This window comes from Podarcis erhardii (genome assembly GCF_964252035.2).
Source record: "Podarcis erhardii genome assembly, chromosome: 5".
Taxonomy (NCBI): domain Eukaryota; kingdom Metazoa; phylum Chordata; class Lepidosauria; order Squamata; family Lacertidae; genus Podarcis; species Podarcis erhardii.
This window is the reverse complement of record NC_138509.1, coordinates 50,701,201-50,714,509: the sequence shown is the minus strand read 5'-3', so window position 1 is coordinate 50,714,509 and position 13,309 is coordinate 50,701,201. Positions and strand designations below refer to the sequence as shown.

At 40.0% G+C, this 13,309-nt stretch overlaps 1 protein-coding gene across 35 annotated transcripts in view; it reads right to left on the bottom strand.

Moving 5' to 3' along the window:
• The window catches only part of ABLIM1 (actin binding LIM protein 1), a 204,450-nt gene that overhangs the window by 110,010 nt on the left and 81,131 nt on the right, over positions 1–13,309 (bottom strand). For 4 of the 35 annotated variants that reach the window (XM_081863689.1, XM_081863701.1, XM_081863711.1 and 1 more), the window contains exons 1-2: positions 10,721–10,888; positions 10,622–10,686 (exon numbers count right to left, since the gene is read on the bottom strand). The exons of 6 other annotated variants lie outside the window; for them this stretch is intronic. In XM_081863689.1, coding sequence (XP_081719815.1) covers positions 10,622–10,686; positions 10,721–10,734 — 79 coding nt within the window. In that variant the 5' untranslated portion in view covers positions 10,735–10,888. Of the gene's footprint in view, positions 1–10,621; positions 11,042–13,309 lie in introns of those variants that run through there. 25 more of the 35 variants (XM_081863678.1, XM_081863687.1, XM_081863683.1 and 22 more) reach the window with 17 other exon arrangements.

Here is a 13,309-nt window from a genome sequence, read left to right as displayed (position 1 = left end):
GTACACTTCTGTCTCCTCCTCTCTCACTCTCTCCCTATCTACAAAAGACCATCCTGGAGCTGGTGGTGTGACCCACCTGAGGTTGTAGGCCACAGCTTGCCAGCTGAAAACTAATGTTCTCTGCTATTTTCTCTTCCAGCTTCTGTACTGACTTCTCAAAATCCAAAGTTTTAAGTGAGGTGCTACAAAAGCCTTTTAAGTTGTCTGTCAAGTGATACTGACATATAAACAAAGTCTCAAACCTGATTAATCAAAGACTATACAGACTTTCTGAACCTGCATCTTCAACATTTCATCAGCAGCCTGTATTATCTGTTGCTGGTGTAATTTGAACTGTTTACAATAAAGCCTTGATTGACAGTCCTACAAAGAGCCACCTACTGGTATTGTCCTATGTGGAAGACATTAATTACAGGTTGGTGACATAGCTTCTTTGTATGCCAGTGGAAAATTTATATGGATGCAACAAAGTGTAACAAGGGAGAAGTCTTACTATGGATGGAGATGAATAATAGTTTTTAAGTCATATGAAAAAAATTGTGATGGAGGCACTGCCACTTATGGTGCACACACATTTATTTTGTCGCACTATAATCTTTGGTAAGTTTTTACATCTTTGAAACTCTATAAAATCCTGCAGAATCTGTGTAACCAAAACAAAACAACAAAAAACAACAACAAATCAGCAGAACAGAAAAACCCTACCCACCCCTATATTCTAAAACAAGGGACAGTGTCCCACAATAATTAAAGGCAAATCAAACATCTTAAAAAGCTTAGATCAGGCATCCCCAACCTTTGGCCCTTCAGATGTTTTGGACTACAGTTCCCATCATCCGTAACCACTGGTCCTGTTAGCTAGGGATCATGGGAGTTGTAGGCCAAAACATCTGGAGGGCTGCAGGTTGGGGGTGCCTGGCTTAGATGCAGAACACTCAAAAGCTGAAAAAGTAGGACAAGTTTTTTACAAAAATATTAAATGTGCCTTATTTTTTATTTAACTTTCTGGCCAAGTAGAAATTATGACACAAGGACAAATGGCACTGTGCAAGTGATGCATCATAGAGAAGCAGCAAGTGTCATTATTTTGCTTACACTAAAAGATTCAAAAAAAACCTATTATCCACCCCGCACCAACAAGGTATCATTAAGAAGACAACCCTTGGAATCCAGACAATGACAAAATAACTTAACCAGAGAACGCTGATCCATTTCGGTGGATAGGACTCTGCCCCAACAACCTCAATCTGCCCTCAGCCAGCTGCCAGATGCCTGCATTCTTATGACCAGTCCAAGAGGTAGCACTACTTCTTGGCTTTCTCCTCGTTAGTGTGTGTTGCCCTTGTAGAACTCAGCAGAGAGGAGAATGGGGACAAAATTCAATCTGTTGGCTCCACCTACTGTTGGGCTCCCTGCCTTCTGCCCTACCAGTTCCAATGAGCAACAGTCAATACTAAATTGAACCAAAATTGTTTGGGATTCCAATTCTAAAGTTCCCCAAGTCAATCTTTGCCCTTCACTTCCTAGCCCTGCACTGCCCAACCCCTCCAGAGAGTCAGGGTGATCAGGAATCCTTGAAACTAAATAAGAGATTAAAAAAAACACAACTGTTAGGGGAGATTCCAGAGGAGTTCAAATATTTCTCATTGGTTCACAGGTTCATTGTGACCTATTCATCTGAAACAGGCATGGTGACACTCAAGTAACATACTAATATTTCACTTCAACAGAAGAAACAAGTATGTGCATACAAAAACTGAGTATGTGTGTGAAATCAGCTGCCTATTCAGAGGTAACTAAAATTCCTTTGTAAGCACACCATTATAATTCTTGAAATCCGTATCTACCCCATTTTTTTGCTCAGACATTCTTGCATACCACTGTCATATTTTGTACGTTCCCTATTTGTAACCATGAGGACTACACATTTTCTTCATGAGTTTCTCTATACAATCCTTCTATGTCTTCCTTGTACACATATGCCCTCTCCACATTTCAGACCACAGATTACCCCTCACAGAGAAGTTGTGCTCCTGCACTGATTGAAATACAAATTCCAGAGGCAAAATATAGTTTTGGTATTTGTAGCATTACTGCTATTTGTGCCTCATGCGTATCTCATAGCCACATCCTGACCAATATATCTGATGGTTGCAATTACATGGCCAGCCACACTCCCCATAGTCCTGAAATTGAAGCTCAGCAACTGAATTCAGCTTCTTGGGAAGAAGCTATTTTTTTTTAAATAAACCTTTGCCCCACTGGAAATATACATTACATGGTAAAGCTCTCTAATAACAGAGGTGACCTTGCATGCAGCAGAAAGGAGATGCACAGCACTGAAATAGGAAACAAACTGGGAGTATATGGGTTTTTTTCTTTTCTTTTAATAGTTTCATTAGAAATACATATGGTATAATCTCTTCCATAGTCATACTCTGAGAAAGATCCTGAATCACCATCAAAACACCACCACCACACTTTTTTACCCAGAACAAGAAGCATGGGCTAAATTTACTTGTAGCAGCTTGATGAACATAGGAAGCATTCATATTCCAAGTCACACTATTGATCCATCTAGTTCAGCACTGTCTACACAGACAGGCAGAAGCTCTCCATGATTTCAAGCAGGAATCTCTCCTAGCCCTACCTGGAGATGCCAGGAATTGAATTTGGGATCTTCTATATTTAGAAGCACAGCTCTCGAACATATATTAACAGCTATGATTTGTCTGAGGATATTATACTTACATAAGCAAAGCTACTTTAGAAAGAAAGAAAGAAAGAAAGAAAGAAAGAAAGAAAGAAAGAAAGAAAGAAACTTTGAAGCCTTAATTTCAAAGCAAGCAGAACGTTTTGAGCATATTTTAGGCAGCAGATGCAATTTGTAAGATGCTTATTAGAAGCCAGATGAATTTCATAAGACACAACATTTTTTTCTGTTCCCTGAGTCTGCACACTTTATACTACCCAATCTGCTTTACGTGCATTACAATTGTAATGTCTTCATATTCTTAGAAATACCACCCCATGAGGTCATTCCTCCAGGAGAGAAGCTCAGATGCTAGGGTATAAAATGGCAATTAGCAATTAATCATGTTCACCTATAAAAATAACACCTTTCCATAAGGACAGGAAAGCACACCTCTATGAGATCATCCAACAGCCAGTTAATGAGTTATTTATTTTATTATTATTATTGTATTTTTATTCTCATGGAGAAGTCTGAGTGGGATTTGGACCAGTCTTGGATACTATGCACCTGGAGTATGTGTGTCATTAGTTGCAAAATTGTCTTCTTATTTGAATTAAGTGCATTTTCCCTTCAATATTGATATTAGTAAGTTCACAAAACTCTGCATCAGAAACAAAAGATGCTATCAACTTCTCTAATTAAAGCATCTCCTCACTTTTGCTTACACATTTCCACTCACTTTCAGTGAAAATTGCTAGGTAGAATGATCAGATTTGCATTTTAACCTTAACCTTATCAGCTAAGTAAACAGTGGGGAAATGGAATGGCCTTATACTCTCACATTATCAGAGTAAGTCATACATGGATCCCCAGTTACCACCACTTTGAACTCCAAAGGTAATTTGCTTCTGCCAGGCTACTTCATAACATATAGAATTTCTACATGGAAGGTACATCTGCATAATAATTTAACCCATCACATGCATCTACACTGCAACATAAACAATTCTACATCCACATACACTACTGCATGTGTACATGAAAACTGACTGCATGTGTACATGAACACTGTGGGTACAGACAGCATTTTTCATGTATATAGGATCATCACACACCACCACCTGCACAGCACCTTCTCTGCAGAAGTGTTGTAATATGTGATTAAGTTTCTAGAGATACACAGTCAGTTTTCTTTCCAGTAGCTGGATTCCTTCAGTCAGATACTTGGTCTCTGTCATACTATTTGCAAGAATGTTCAGTGTGCTTTGATGTCCTTGACTCTCATTTGCCCTTTCCTCACTGGCTCTGCAATGCATTTTTAAAATTTCTTCACACATATCATATCCACTGTAGGTCAAACTGACCTCTGAGAGTCAATTTTACACTGAAAGCGCCAGGTAAGCGCTTAGTGTTCAGATTGTGTGCCTAGAAGTTCCATATTGGGGAGAATGGAAGCAGCCAAATAGAAACAGAACTTCCTCAAAACGATATGGTCCATATGTCCTATGCTAATTTAAAGTGAGTGACGGAATTCTTAATTCCCACATGAGAAAGCTCAAGCTGTTTTAGAGTTGCTCATTATCCCTGTAAGAGCAACTATCTAAAAAGATAATCAGGAAGATCCATTTCATCAAGATGTGTGATATAGCTATAAGCTTCACTGCCAAACACACAGCAACCAAGAAATTTGAGCAAAAAGAAAAAAACTCACAACAAAGTGATGTCATCTGACATAACGTATTTTGTAAAAATAGACTTTGTGGAAGAAAGAGAAGAGACCTAGGATTGAGCATGCATCATTTGTATAATCTACGGTTGGACCCAAACTAAGTTAATTACAATTAGATCCCATTAAAATCAATGGGACCTAGATCAGGATTTCCTAAACCTGGGTTTCCAGCCATTTTTGGACTACAATTTCCATCATCCATGACCATCGGTCCTGCTAGCTAGGGATGATGTGAGTTGTAGGAGTTGTAGGTGACCCAAGTTTGGGAAACCCTGTTCTAGATCCATCATTATCATCAGAATTATTTGCTTGGCTGTTTAAGCTGGCTTGAGTTGCCTTGGGCAAAATAAAGCAACTAACAAATTTAATAACTAATAATAAAATAATTTATTTCCCAAACTGTACTCAGAAGGGCTTGCAAGAACAGCGAACATATCTATATAGGTACAGCAGAAACACTGATACGTTTATGACTAACACTTTATAATACAGTATTTACATTCACATGAGAAAGCTAGCATACCTTACAATTTAAAAATCTCTGGTTTATGTTTAAAAGAAAAACACTTTACCCCAGAAATGTCCAGTTTCAAAATGTGCAACTTACTGTTAAGAATTTCCAGAAATTTACATCAATTTATCATGCAAAAATCCCCCACATTGGAATGTTTCGGTTTCCAGTTTCCAAATTCCCATCTCTACCTCCAACCACTAAAACCCCCAGTGCAGAATTACTGTTTCTTTTTAGGAAGTGTGGCTTCCTTAATCCTATTTTATATATATTTATATATATAATATATATTATATATATATTTATATATATTTCAAAACTCCTTTTGACCATTAATTTGATTTTAATTGATTTTATAATGTAATATTTTTAGAATGTGTGAATATTTGATTGTTTGATTGTTGATTGTTGTTAGCCGCCCTGAGCCCGGCTTCGGCTGGGGAGGGCGGGATATAAATAAAATTTATTATTATTATTATTATTATTATTATCTACACACAATGTGAAGCTTGGTTACAGAAAGAATACAGATTGCCTGGCCTCTATTGCTTCACTTTGTCTATCCCATATTTTTCCAATACTACAGTTATCAAGACTCCTGCTCCTCTTACTAAGCTATACATAGTATGTGACACATCAGCATATCTCCACGCTCAAGAGAGAGAGAATTGTTCTTAATGATTGCAGTGTCGCAATGCTGTTAAGAAACACATGCCTAGAGGAAAACATGAAATTGCTGTTAACTAAAAAGGGAGCACAAAAAGATGAAAAAGGGAAATGTAAACTGTATATTCCAGGACAAATCTCAGAAATAACTGTTTTTATCTACTGAGATAAAAAATAATCTCCCATCCACCTGCTGCAATTTTCCAGCAGAGTTTACAAGTGGTAGTCACAAGAAGACAAGCCACTGCTTCATTGCCCTCTTAAGGGATTTTTTTTCCTAGCTCTGAAGACTCTTCAGTCATTTGTATGGACCATGACGAGGGTATGTAGGGCTGCATTCACAAGTGGGGTTCATTGCATTAGTTTAACTGATTATAAGGTTCACACTTTTGTCCCATTTTCTAACATTTCTTTCACACTGCACACGCCAGTCATACCTTGACTACTTTACCGCCATGTTGCGGCAAATGTCATTCATGTATGTTATTCCTCCATGCCATCCTTCTCCCACTAGACTCCGCCATTCTTACAGGCTTAACCTTTTCAGAATTCCACCTCATGACTTGTCACCTCAGTGGCTGCAACATGAAACTGGAAAAGGTGAAAAAAATGTGCAAACCTCCTGTGATTTTTCAGACTGAGGGGGCTGCAAACAGATTTTCTCTGGAACCTTGTAACATGGAAATAAGCACTAATCTTGCACAATATTCCATTCTATTCCACGAGTTTTCTGGAATTGACTTTAACATCATGTGAAAGTCAAATATAATGCACAAAATAATTGTTAGAAAAATGGCAGGGAAATTGTATAAACAGCTGTGTGAATTAAGCCCAGGTTACACTGGGCACCTGAGCCTTATGTTTGATAGTCCTGCTTTAAACCAATCCAGAAATGCAGAAAAACACTTTCCTCCCATCTCAAGTTTCTCTGCAGTTTTGCAAGAAAATCGAACACTCAGAGAAACATGGTGATGCAAGGAGGTTTTATGATATTTGTGGAAGCACCTGCATGTCGGGCTCTTCTATGCTTTCGGAAAACTAGCAGTTGAAGAAGAATGTACTGTATATTATGCCCTAGTGCAGGAGCCTTTGAAGTGGCAAGCGCTTTCAATCAACTCATGCATCTCAGTCTGCAAAATGAGGGAGAACTAACCCCCCAACCTCTCTTTAAGAGACAAACTCAAATAGAACTATAAATATTATCTATCCACTTCCACCCTCTTGCAGATTGATGTTGTTTCCAGGAAAGTATTGAGCATTCCATATTTATCCCCAAAGACCATCATTCAGGCAGCTTGGCAAAAGACAACTGCTCATTTAATCCATCTGAATTCAAGTGAACTGTATTGTTTTTAATCCGTCTGAATTTAAGCCATTAATTGAACATCCTAAACCAGCATTCCAAGCAAACACACTGACCCCGAAAGTTATTGGTCATGCTATCATATACTCAGGGAGAGAGGAAAAATGGCTGGGATTTTATTCTTCATCTGCAGCAATGTTGACTTTGCATTCTCTTTTAGATCTCTGTTGTAAGCAAGCTAATCAGGGTGAGAAAATGCTGATGATCCAAGCACGGATGGATTATCCATTTGCTAAGATCAGCACTTCAAGTGGCGGACAGCAGGCAGACTTTCCCAGATACAACTGGTGCAGCTGGGAAATGACCTTGTATAAGAAAAAGCAGTGCCGTCACCACTTATTTAGCATAGTACAGTGTTTTTCAAACTTTCTGCCTTCAGAAAACCAAGTTCACACCCAGTTTCTCAACTAAGTAACCTCCAAAGTTTGTAGAGAATTCTGAGAAGGGTGAACACTTGAACCAAGTATTATTATTACTATTTATTAGTCACAATTTACACAAAAGCAACTCAAAGACTTACAGAAATATGATGGGCAACACAAACTGCACAGATACTTCTTCTAGTTAGCTGCTATTATCTCATTTCTGATCAGCAGATCAGAATGAAAAATTGTCATAGTACAGGTTTCAAAAGCAGTTTTCACCAGCAACCTGCTCTGACTTCATTTGACCTCCACAACGGCACGTTTACAAGCTTATCATAAATTAAGCTTCTGTTGTTCAACAAGAACACAAATGTTTTCTTCTACATGGGCAGCTAATTAGTGATGCATACACAAAATAAATTTAAAGCACATTGCTTCCCCTAAGAATCCTTTGCCACTTATGAGTGGATTGCTTATAGACGTAGACTTTGCATGGACAAGTATACTGAAATTTGGAACCTGTTTATACAAAATATAGTATGTTAAAATAAATATATCTGTACTTTGAGAATAATATTTTTATTCCATGACATTTTTGTGTATTGCATAATAATAATAATAATAATAATAATAATAATAATAATAATAAAGGATATAATTCTTGCTCCAATAACATGTAGAATAAAGTCCTTTTCAAACAGGTTCAATCAACAGAATTTTATTAGAGCAAGTTTCCTTATGCATCATAAGAACAGCTGACAGGATTGGATTCTTACTCAGAGGGTCTCACTGACATGCAAAATGACAACATTTCCTCATATTTGCAGATGCCAAAAGTACCATTTAGCTGTGTCAAATTCCAGTTTGTGTACAAAGTCAGTGTTGCTAAGGAAATTACAGATGATACGGCATTGTACAAACACCATTCTCTTAATTACATCATTTTGCCCCGGTGGAAAATCACAGCTATCAGGGCAATACAAAGGAAACGCACTCTGCCGAAGCTGGAGCTGGAGCTTCTTTCTCACATATAATAATATCATCCTGAACCTATCCTGTGCACTTTGGTCAACCATCTGGGGTTCTGCTCAGTTTTCTCCAGCCTTTAGAAATGAGGAATATTGGCGGAAGAGTGCATAGTTACACTAGGTTTACAAATCAAAAGTAAAAAACAAAACCAAATTATTGCTGTAGTAAGTATGGGGCAAGCAACAGCATAAAAGGGGTCACCTGACAGCCTTATTAAGAGAGTTACAAACTGGTCACCCTCTCAGAAACTGCCGATTACAGATTTGAACATGCTGTACTCTTTCAGGACCTCTCCACTGAAGTGAACTGGTTATTGCTTACTGAAGGTCTGTTCATCACCCACATAACCCCATTTCTGACCTCCACTAGAGAAGCACTTGCTGCTAACAGAGGCCTGCCACTTAGCAGGAAAACATCACCATGCTGGAATGCCCACCAACACCCTGTTGCATTCCTCAGTGGGGCTCCTAATTCTCAACTGACAGGTGGCTATTTGGAAGACAGGTACAGACTGATGAGAACACATAAGCTCATCCCCACCCCCTTGCTCCTGTGTATAGAAGGGGGCAGGGTGCCCTTGGATACAACGCAGAATGGACAGCATAGTCAAGTAAACTTGGCCAAATCAACAAATATCTGACTGAACAGGGTGTGCATGTGAAGGAATAAAACTATGGCATCGGTAACATTGTAAACCTGTGTCTTTTAAGGTCACCAGAACTCCAGCAGCACAGCATCCAAATTCCCCTATGTACATATTAAAGCTGGCTAGGGCAGAAAGTAACAAAGAATGTTGTTGTGGTGTTTTTTTTTGGAGGGGGCTACTATTAACTAGATTGCACTACATTGGATCTACTTATATTCCAGTTGAAATGACGCCTGTATCGTTTCATGGTGGCTTTCCCAATTAATGTGATTTCCCCACATCATTTTTCCTAATACTTTGACTATCATTGTATTAAATGTTAATGTCCAAAAGCTATTTCTGGTTGTTGTTGGGGTTTTTTGGGAGGGTAGGAACTGCACACTTGTACCTCAAGATACATTATCAATATAACATGGGAAAGAACCAGTATTTTGGTTTTCCATGGCAGGCAGGCATCTGCCAGGTTGGCTTCCTAAAACATCTATGTTCCATAGAAAAGACAAAGCAGAAGTATGCCTGAAAATGCATAATTTCACACCACACCATCAGAAGCAGGCCTAACCTACTTAAACCAGTATGGAGCCAGAATGGTGCAGTGCTTAAGAGTGTTGGACTAGCCCCTAGGAGAGCTTGGTCATGAAAATCACTGGATGACCTTGGGCCAGTCACTGCCTCTCAGTCTAACCTACCTCACAGGGTTGTTGTGAGGATTAAATGAGAAGTGGGGGAACCATATATGCTACACTGAGGTCCTTGGAGGAAAGGTGAGCTATAAAGCCAATAAATAAATAATAAATTAATTAAACATCATTACACTTAAATCTCTTCCTTGTGTCAGAATCCAGCTAGATTATGCAAGATGTACATAACTGTACAGCAAGAAAAAACCCCAGAAATGAATTAATGTGCAATAACCCACTTAAATCATCAGCCCGTGTGTTAAATCTGAACCTACTGCAAATTATTTCAGGAAGAGGCACAGAGGCATCTTTGCTAAAAAGGAGCAGCTTATCCAAACACACTCCGCCCACAAGTTTGTGCTGTTAATATACAGAAGCCTACGGGTGGGTGACTCAAGCCATTTCCTCTCAAATAGCTATCTGTTAGCAGCACTTGTCCAGAAGAAGCTTGACACAGGCTGAGATTGTTAAAGCAACTGAGGTCCAGCTTTTGCCACTGATTTTTCTAGAGAAGTTCAATGATTGGACAATTCTACTTAAGCGTGTGGTTTCATAAATGAAACTTATTGGCATTTCAAAGCATAATGCCAAGGTGTCCATTAAAAGACACTCCAAAACTTGCCAGGGCTAAGAACAACCAAAGTACAATTCTAAAAACAACCCATGCCTACATTTATTTATTTTTAAAATGGATCAAAGCTACAGACCTTTAATTTGAGAACCTAATGCATCAGATCTAACTTTAAATCAAATCACTCATTAGAAATCATTGAAGTTAACATAAATAAATAAATGAGCAGTAAAATGTGAGCAGGAACCATCAGGCACATCAGTTTTTTTGCATGGAAAAGCAACATGGAAAAGCAAACATGACCGACACAGTAACTTGCCAAGCCAATTCAATCCTAACCTAGAATAATATGCAAGGCTGGATTACCTTTTTCTTTCACCATGGCCAGAACACCGTCTTTGTAGCAGAGGCAGCACAGATTAATTGAGGTGCTTTATAAACGCATACACACACACACACACACACACACACACACACATACACACACACACACTCGTGCTATCTTTCCAGCAGTAGTTGGCAGAGATGAAGAAACAATTGCCCAGAAGGCAGCCTATTCCAAAGTGCTCTGTATTATTTTCCCACCAGATCTGACGTAATTGGAATGCTTGGTGCTGTCTCTCTCTCTCTCTCTCTCTCTCTCCTTCGGTCTGCTTTACTCTTCCTAATGGCAGCTCATTCCCAGGGAATGGACTCTGCCCCTTCTGCGGCAGGAAAGAAAAGAATAAAGGAAAAAAACAACACAGCACAGCAAACAGCAACACTAGCAGCCTCTGAGTAACGAAGGCAAAATTCCACTGTCGCTAATCCACAGTCATTGACACCACCTTGCAGTCTTCTGACAAGGCACAACAGAGCTGGCAAGCCAGGACTCCCCCAAGTGACAGATACTAGAGTAGAAGTGAGAGACGCCACAGGACCTGCTTCAAGTAACAAAATGGAAAAAGATTTAATGGTGTGTGTACACACACACACACACATTTATATATTTAGTTCCCTCTGTCAGACTGAGAAGCAACTTGACATGAATACAGAATCAGAGACGGCACAGGCTGCAGCAAGGCTGTATACAGTATAGGTTTCCAGTTTTCAGGGACAAATTCAATCACAGAAAAGCTTCAGGACTTGTATATTTGATAAAGTGCAGGATGGAATAAGACAGTGAAACAGGTGCGAGGTGATAGCATGATCGCCAAAATGTTTAAAGCAGTTGCTCCAAAGTTCACAGAAGACAACCAACCAATGAAGTAAGCACTGCATTGGATTTTGCACAGCAGACTCAAAAAAGTGATGAGTTTGCCCAGTCTTCTGGAATACATAGTAAGCTCCATCCTTCAACATAGCTCTTACCAGGGAAAGGCTTGAAACAGGTGTTGTGGGCAACATACATTTCTTGAACCAGAATTCTAACTGCCCCCACTCTCTCCCACACACAGCTTACAGTGCTGTAATTCCCACAGCCCGCAGTATATCAATCAAACATAGGCCTTTTTTAAAAAATCATTTTGGAATTTTTAAGAAACCTGCATTTTACTTCAAAAACCACACATGCTGGGATTTTCTTCTTCTTTGTACTGTTGTTTACTTGGTTCCTTCCACATTTTTTTCCTTCATAGTGAATTCTAAAATTCCTTTTTGAACATCTCCTGGAAATACCTTTGTACAGTTCAAGTACAGATTTATATACAGGTGTACCTGCCAAGAAAGGCCCTATAAATAAATATGATGGTGATTTTTCATGTCTGTAGTATTACTGGCATACAGAGACTCATCAGCCATTTTACCCGCCTGCATGGAGTTCATCCTCATCATCATCAGCCTGATGAAGAGATGAAGACCAACATCCTTGGTTGGTCCTACATCGCCAGCACTCTACACATCAACAATGGTGACCAAACACTTAAGGTAGTAGACAGTTTGTCTACTTGGGTCCCACAATAATCATTGACACTGAGCTGGGCAAGCTGGGCAAGGCAGCTACAGCAATGGCTCACCGCTCCAAAACGGTATGGGAGAATCTGATGCTAATGGCCAATACCAAGATGAAGGTCTACCAGACTTCCATTTTGAGCACATTGCTTTATGGAAGTGAGTCATGGGCTCACCTGCCAGAAGCATCACCTCGATGCCTTGCATATGTGCTGCGTCAGGAAGATTTTGGGCATCACGTGGCAGGACACAGTCTCAAACAAAGATGTATTCTCCCAAGATGTCAGGGACTGGTCAGATGAAAAGGAGTGGTAGAGACCGCCACCCCAGGAGGCTTCTGGGCAGGAGGCAGATACATACAGCATGGATCCAGATTCATGGTGGTGCCAAACAGGACACACCCCAGACGAAGAAGAAAAAGGCTGGAAAATAATGGTGGATGAGGAACAGAAGCAAGCTATCAGATGCTCTAGTCCTGAACAGAGACAGGAGTCAGAAGTGGTACAAACCATACAGCAGGCAGCTCTCACTTGAAAGCCTGGAAGAGCCTCCTCCGTCTCCTTGAACGAGACGCACCCTTCGTATCTTAGAGCAGAAAGCCAAACAGACAGAAAGATTCCTTTGTCGGCCACCATAAGCAGCAGGAGGGGTTTGGAAACTAGGAAGTACAGCAAGCTCTCCGCATCTCTAATTCCACTAAGCAGTTAGCCAGGGAGCTCATGACAGAAGCCCACATTCCCAGCATGTCCACACTTCTCTCTCAGTGACATCTACACTAACTTGGCCATGTACACAGAATGGAAGATGGCAGGGTCCCCAAGGATGTGCTGTATGAGGAGATGGCTTCAGGCACTAGGCCTGTTGGCAGACCAACTCAGCATTTCAAAGATGTCTGCAAACGTGACATAAAAGCTGGCAACATGAACCCTGCCATATGGGAATCCCTTTCAGATGACCGCAGTGCCTGGAGACAGTCAGGTCATGTATCCACAGCAATGACCAGAGCAGGGTTGACTGCTGGGAGGAGCACAGAGAGAAGAAACACCATGGTGCACCTGTAGCAGAAAAACCAGGTGCCTTCATCTGCCCCACCTGCAACAAAAAAATATCTTTGCCATATCAGTC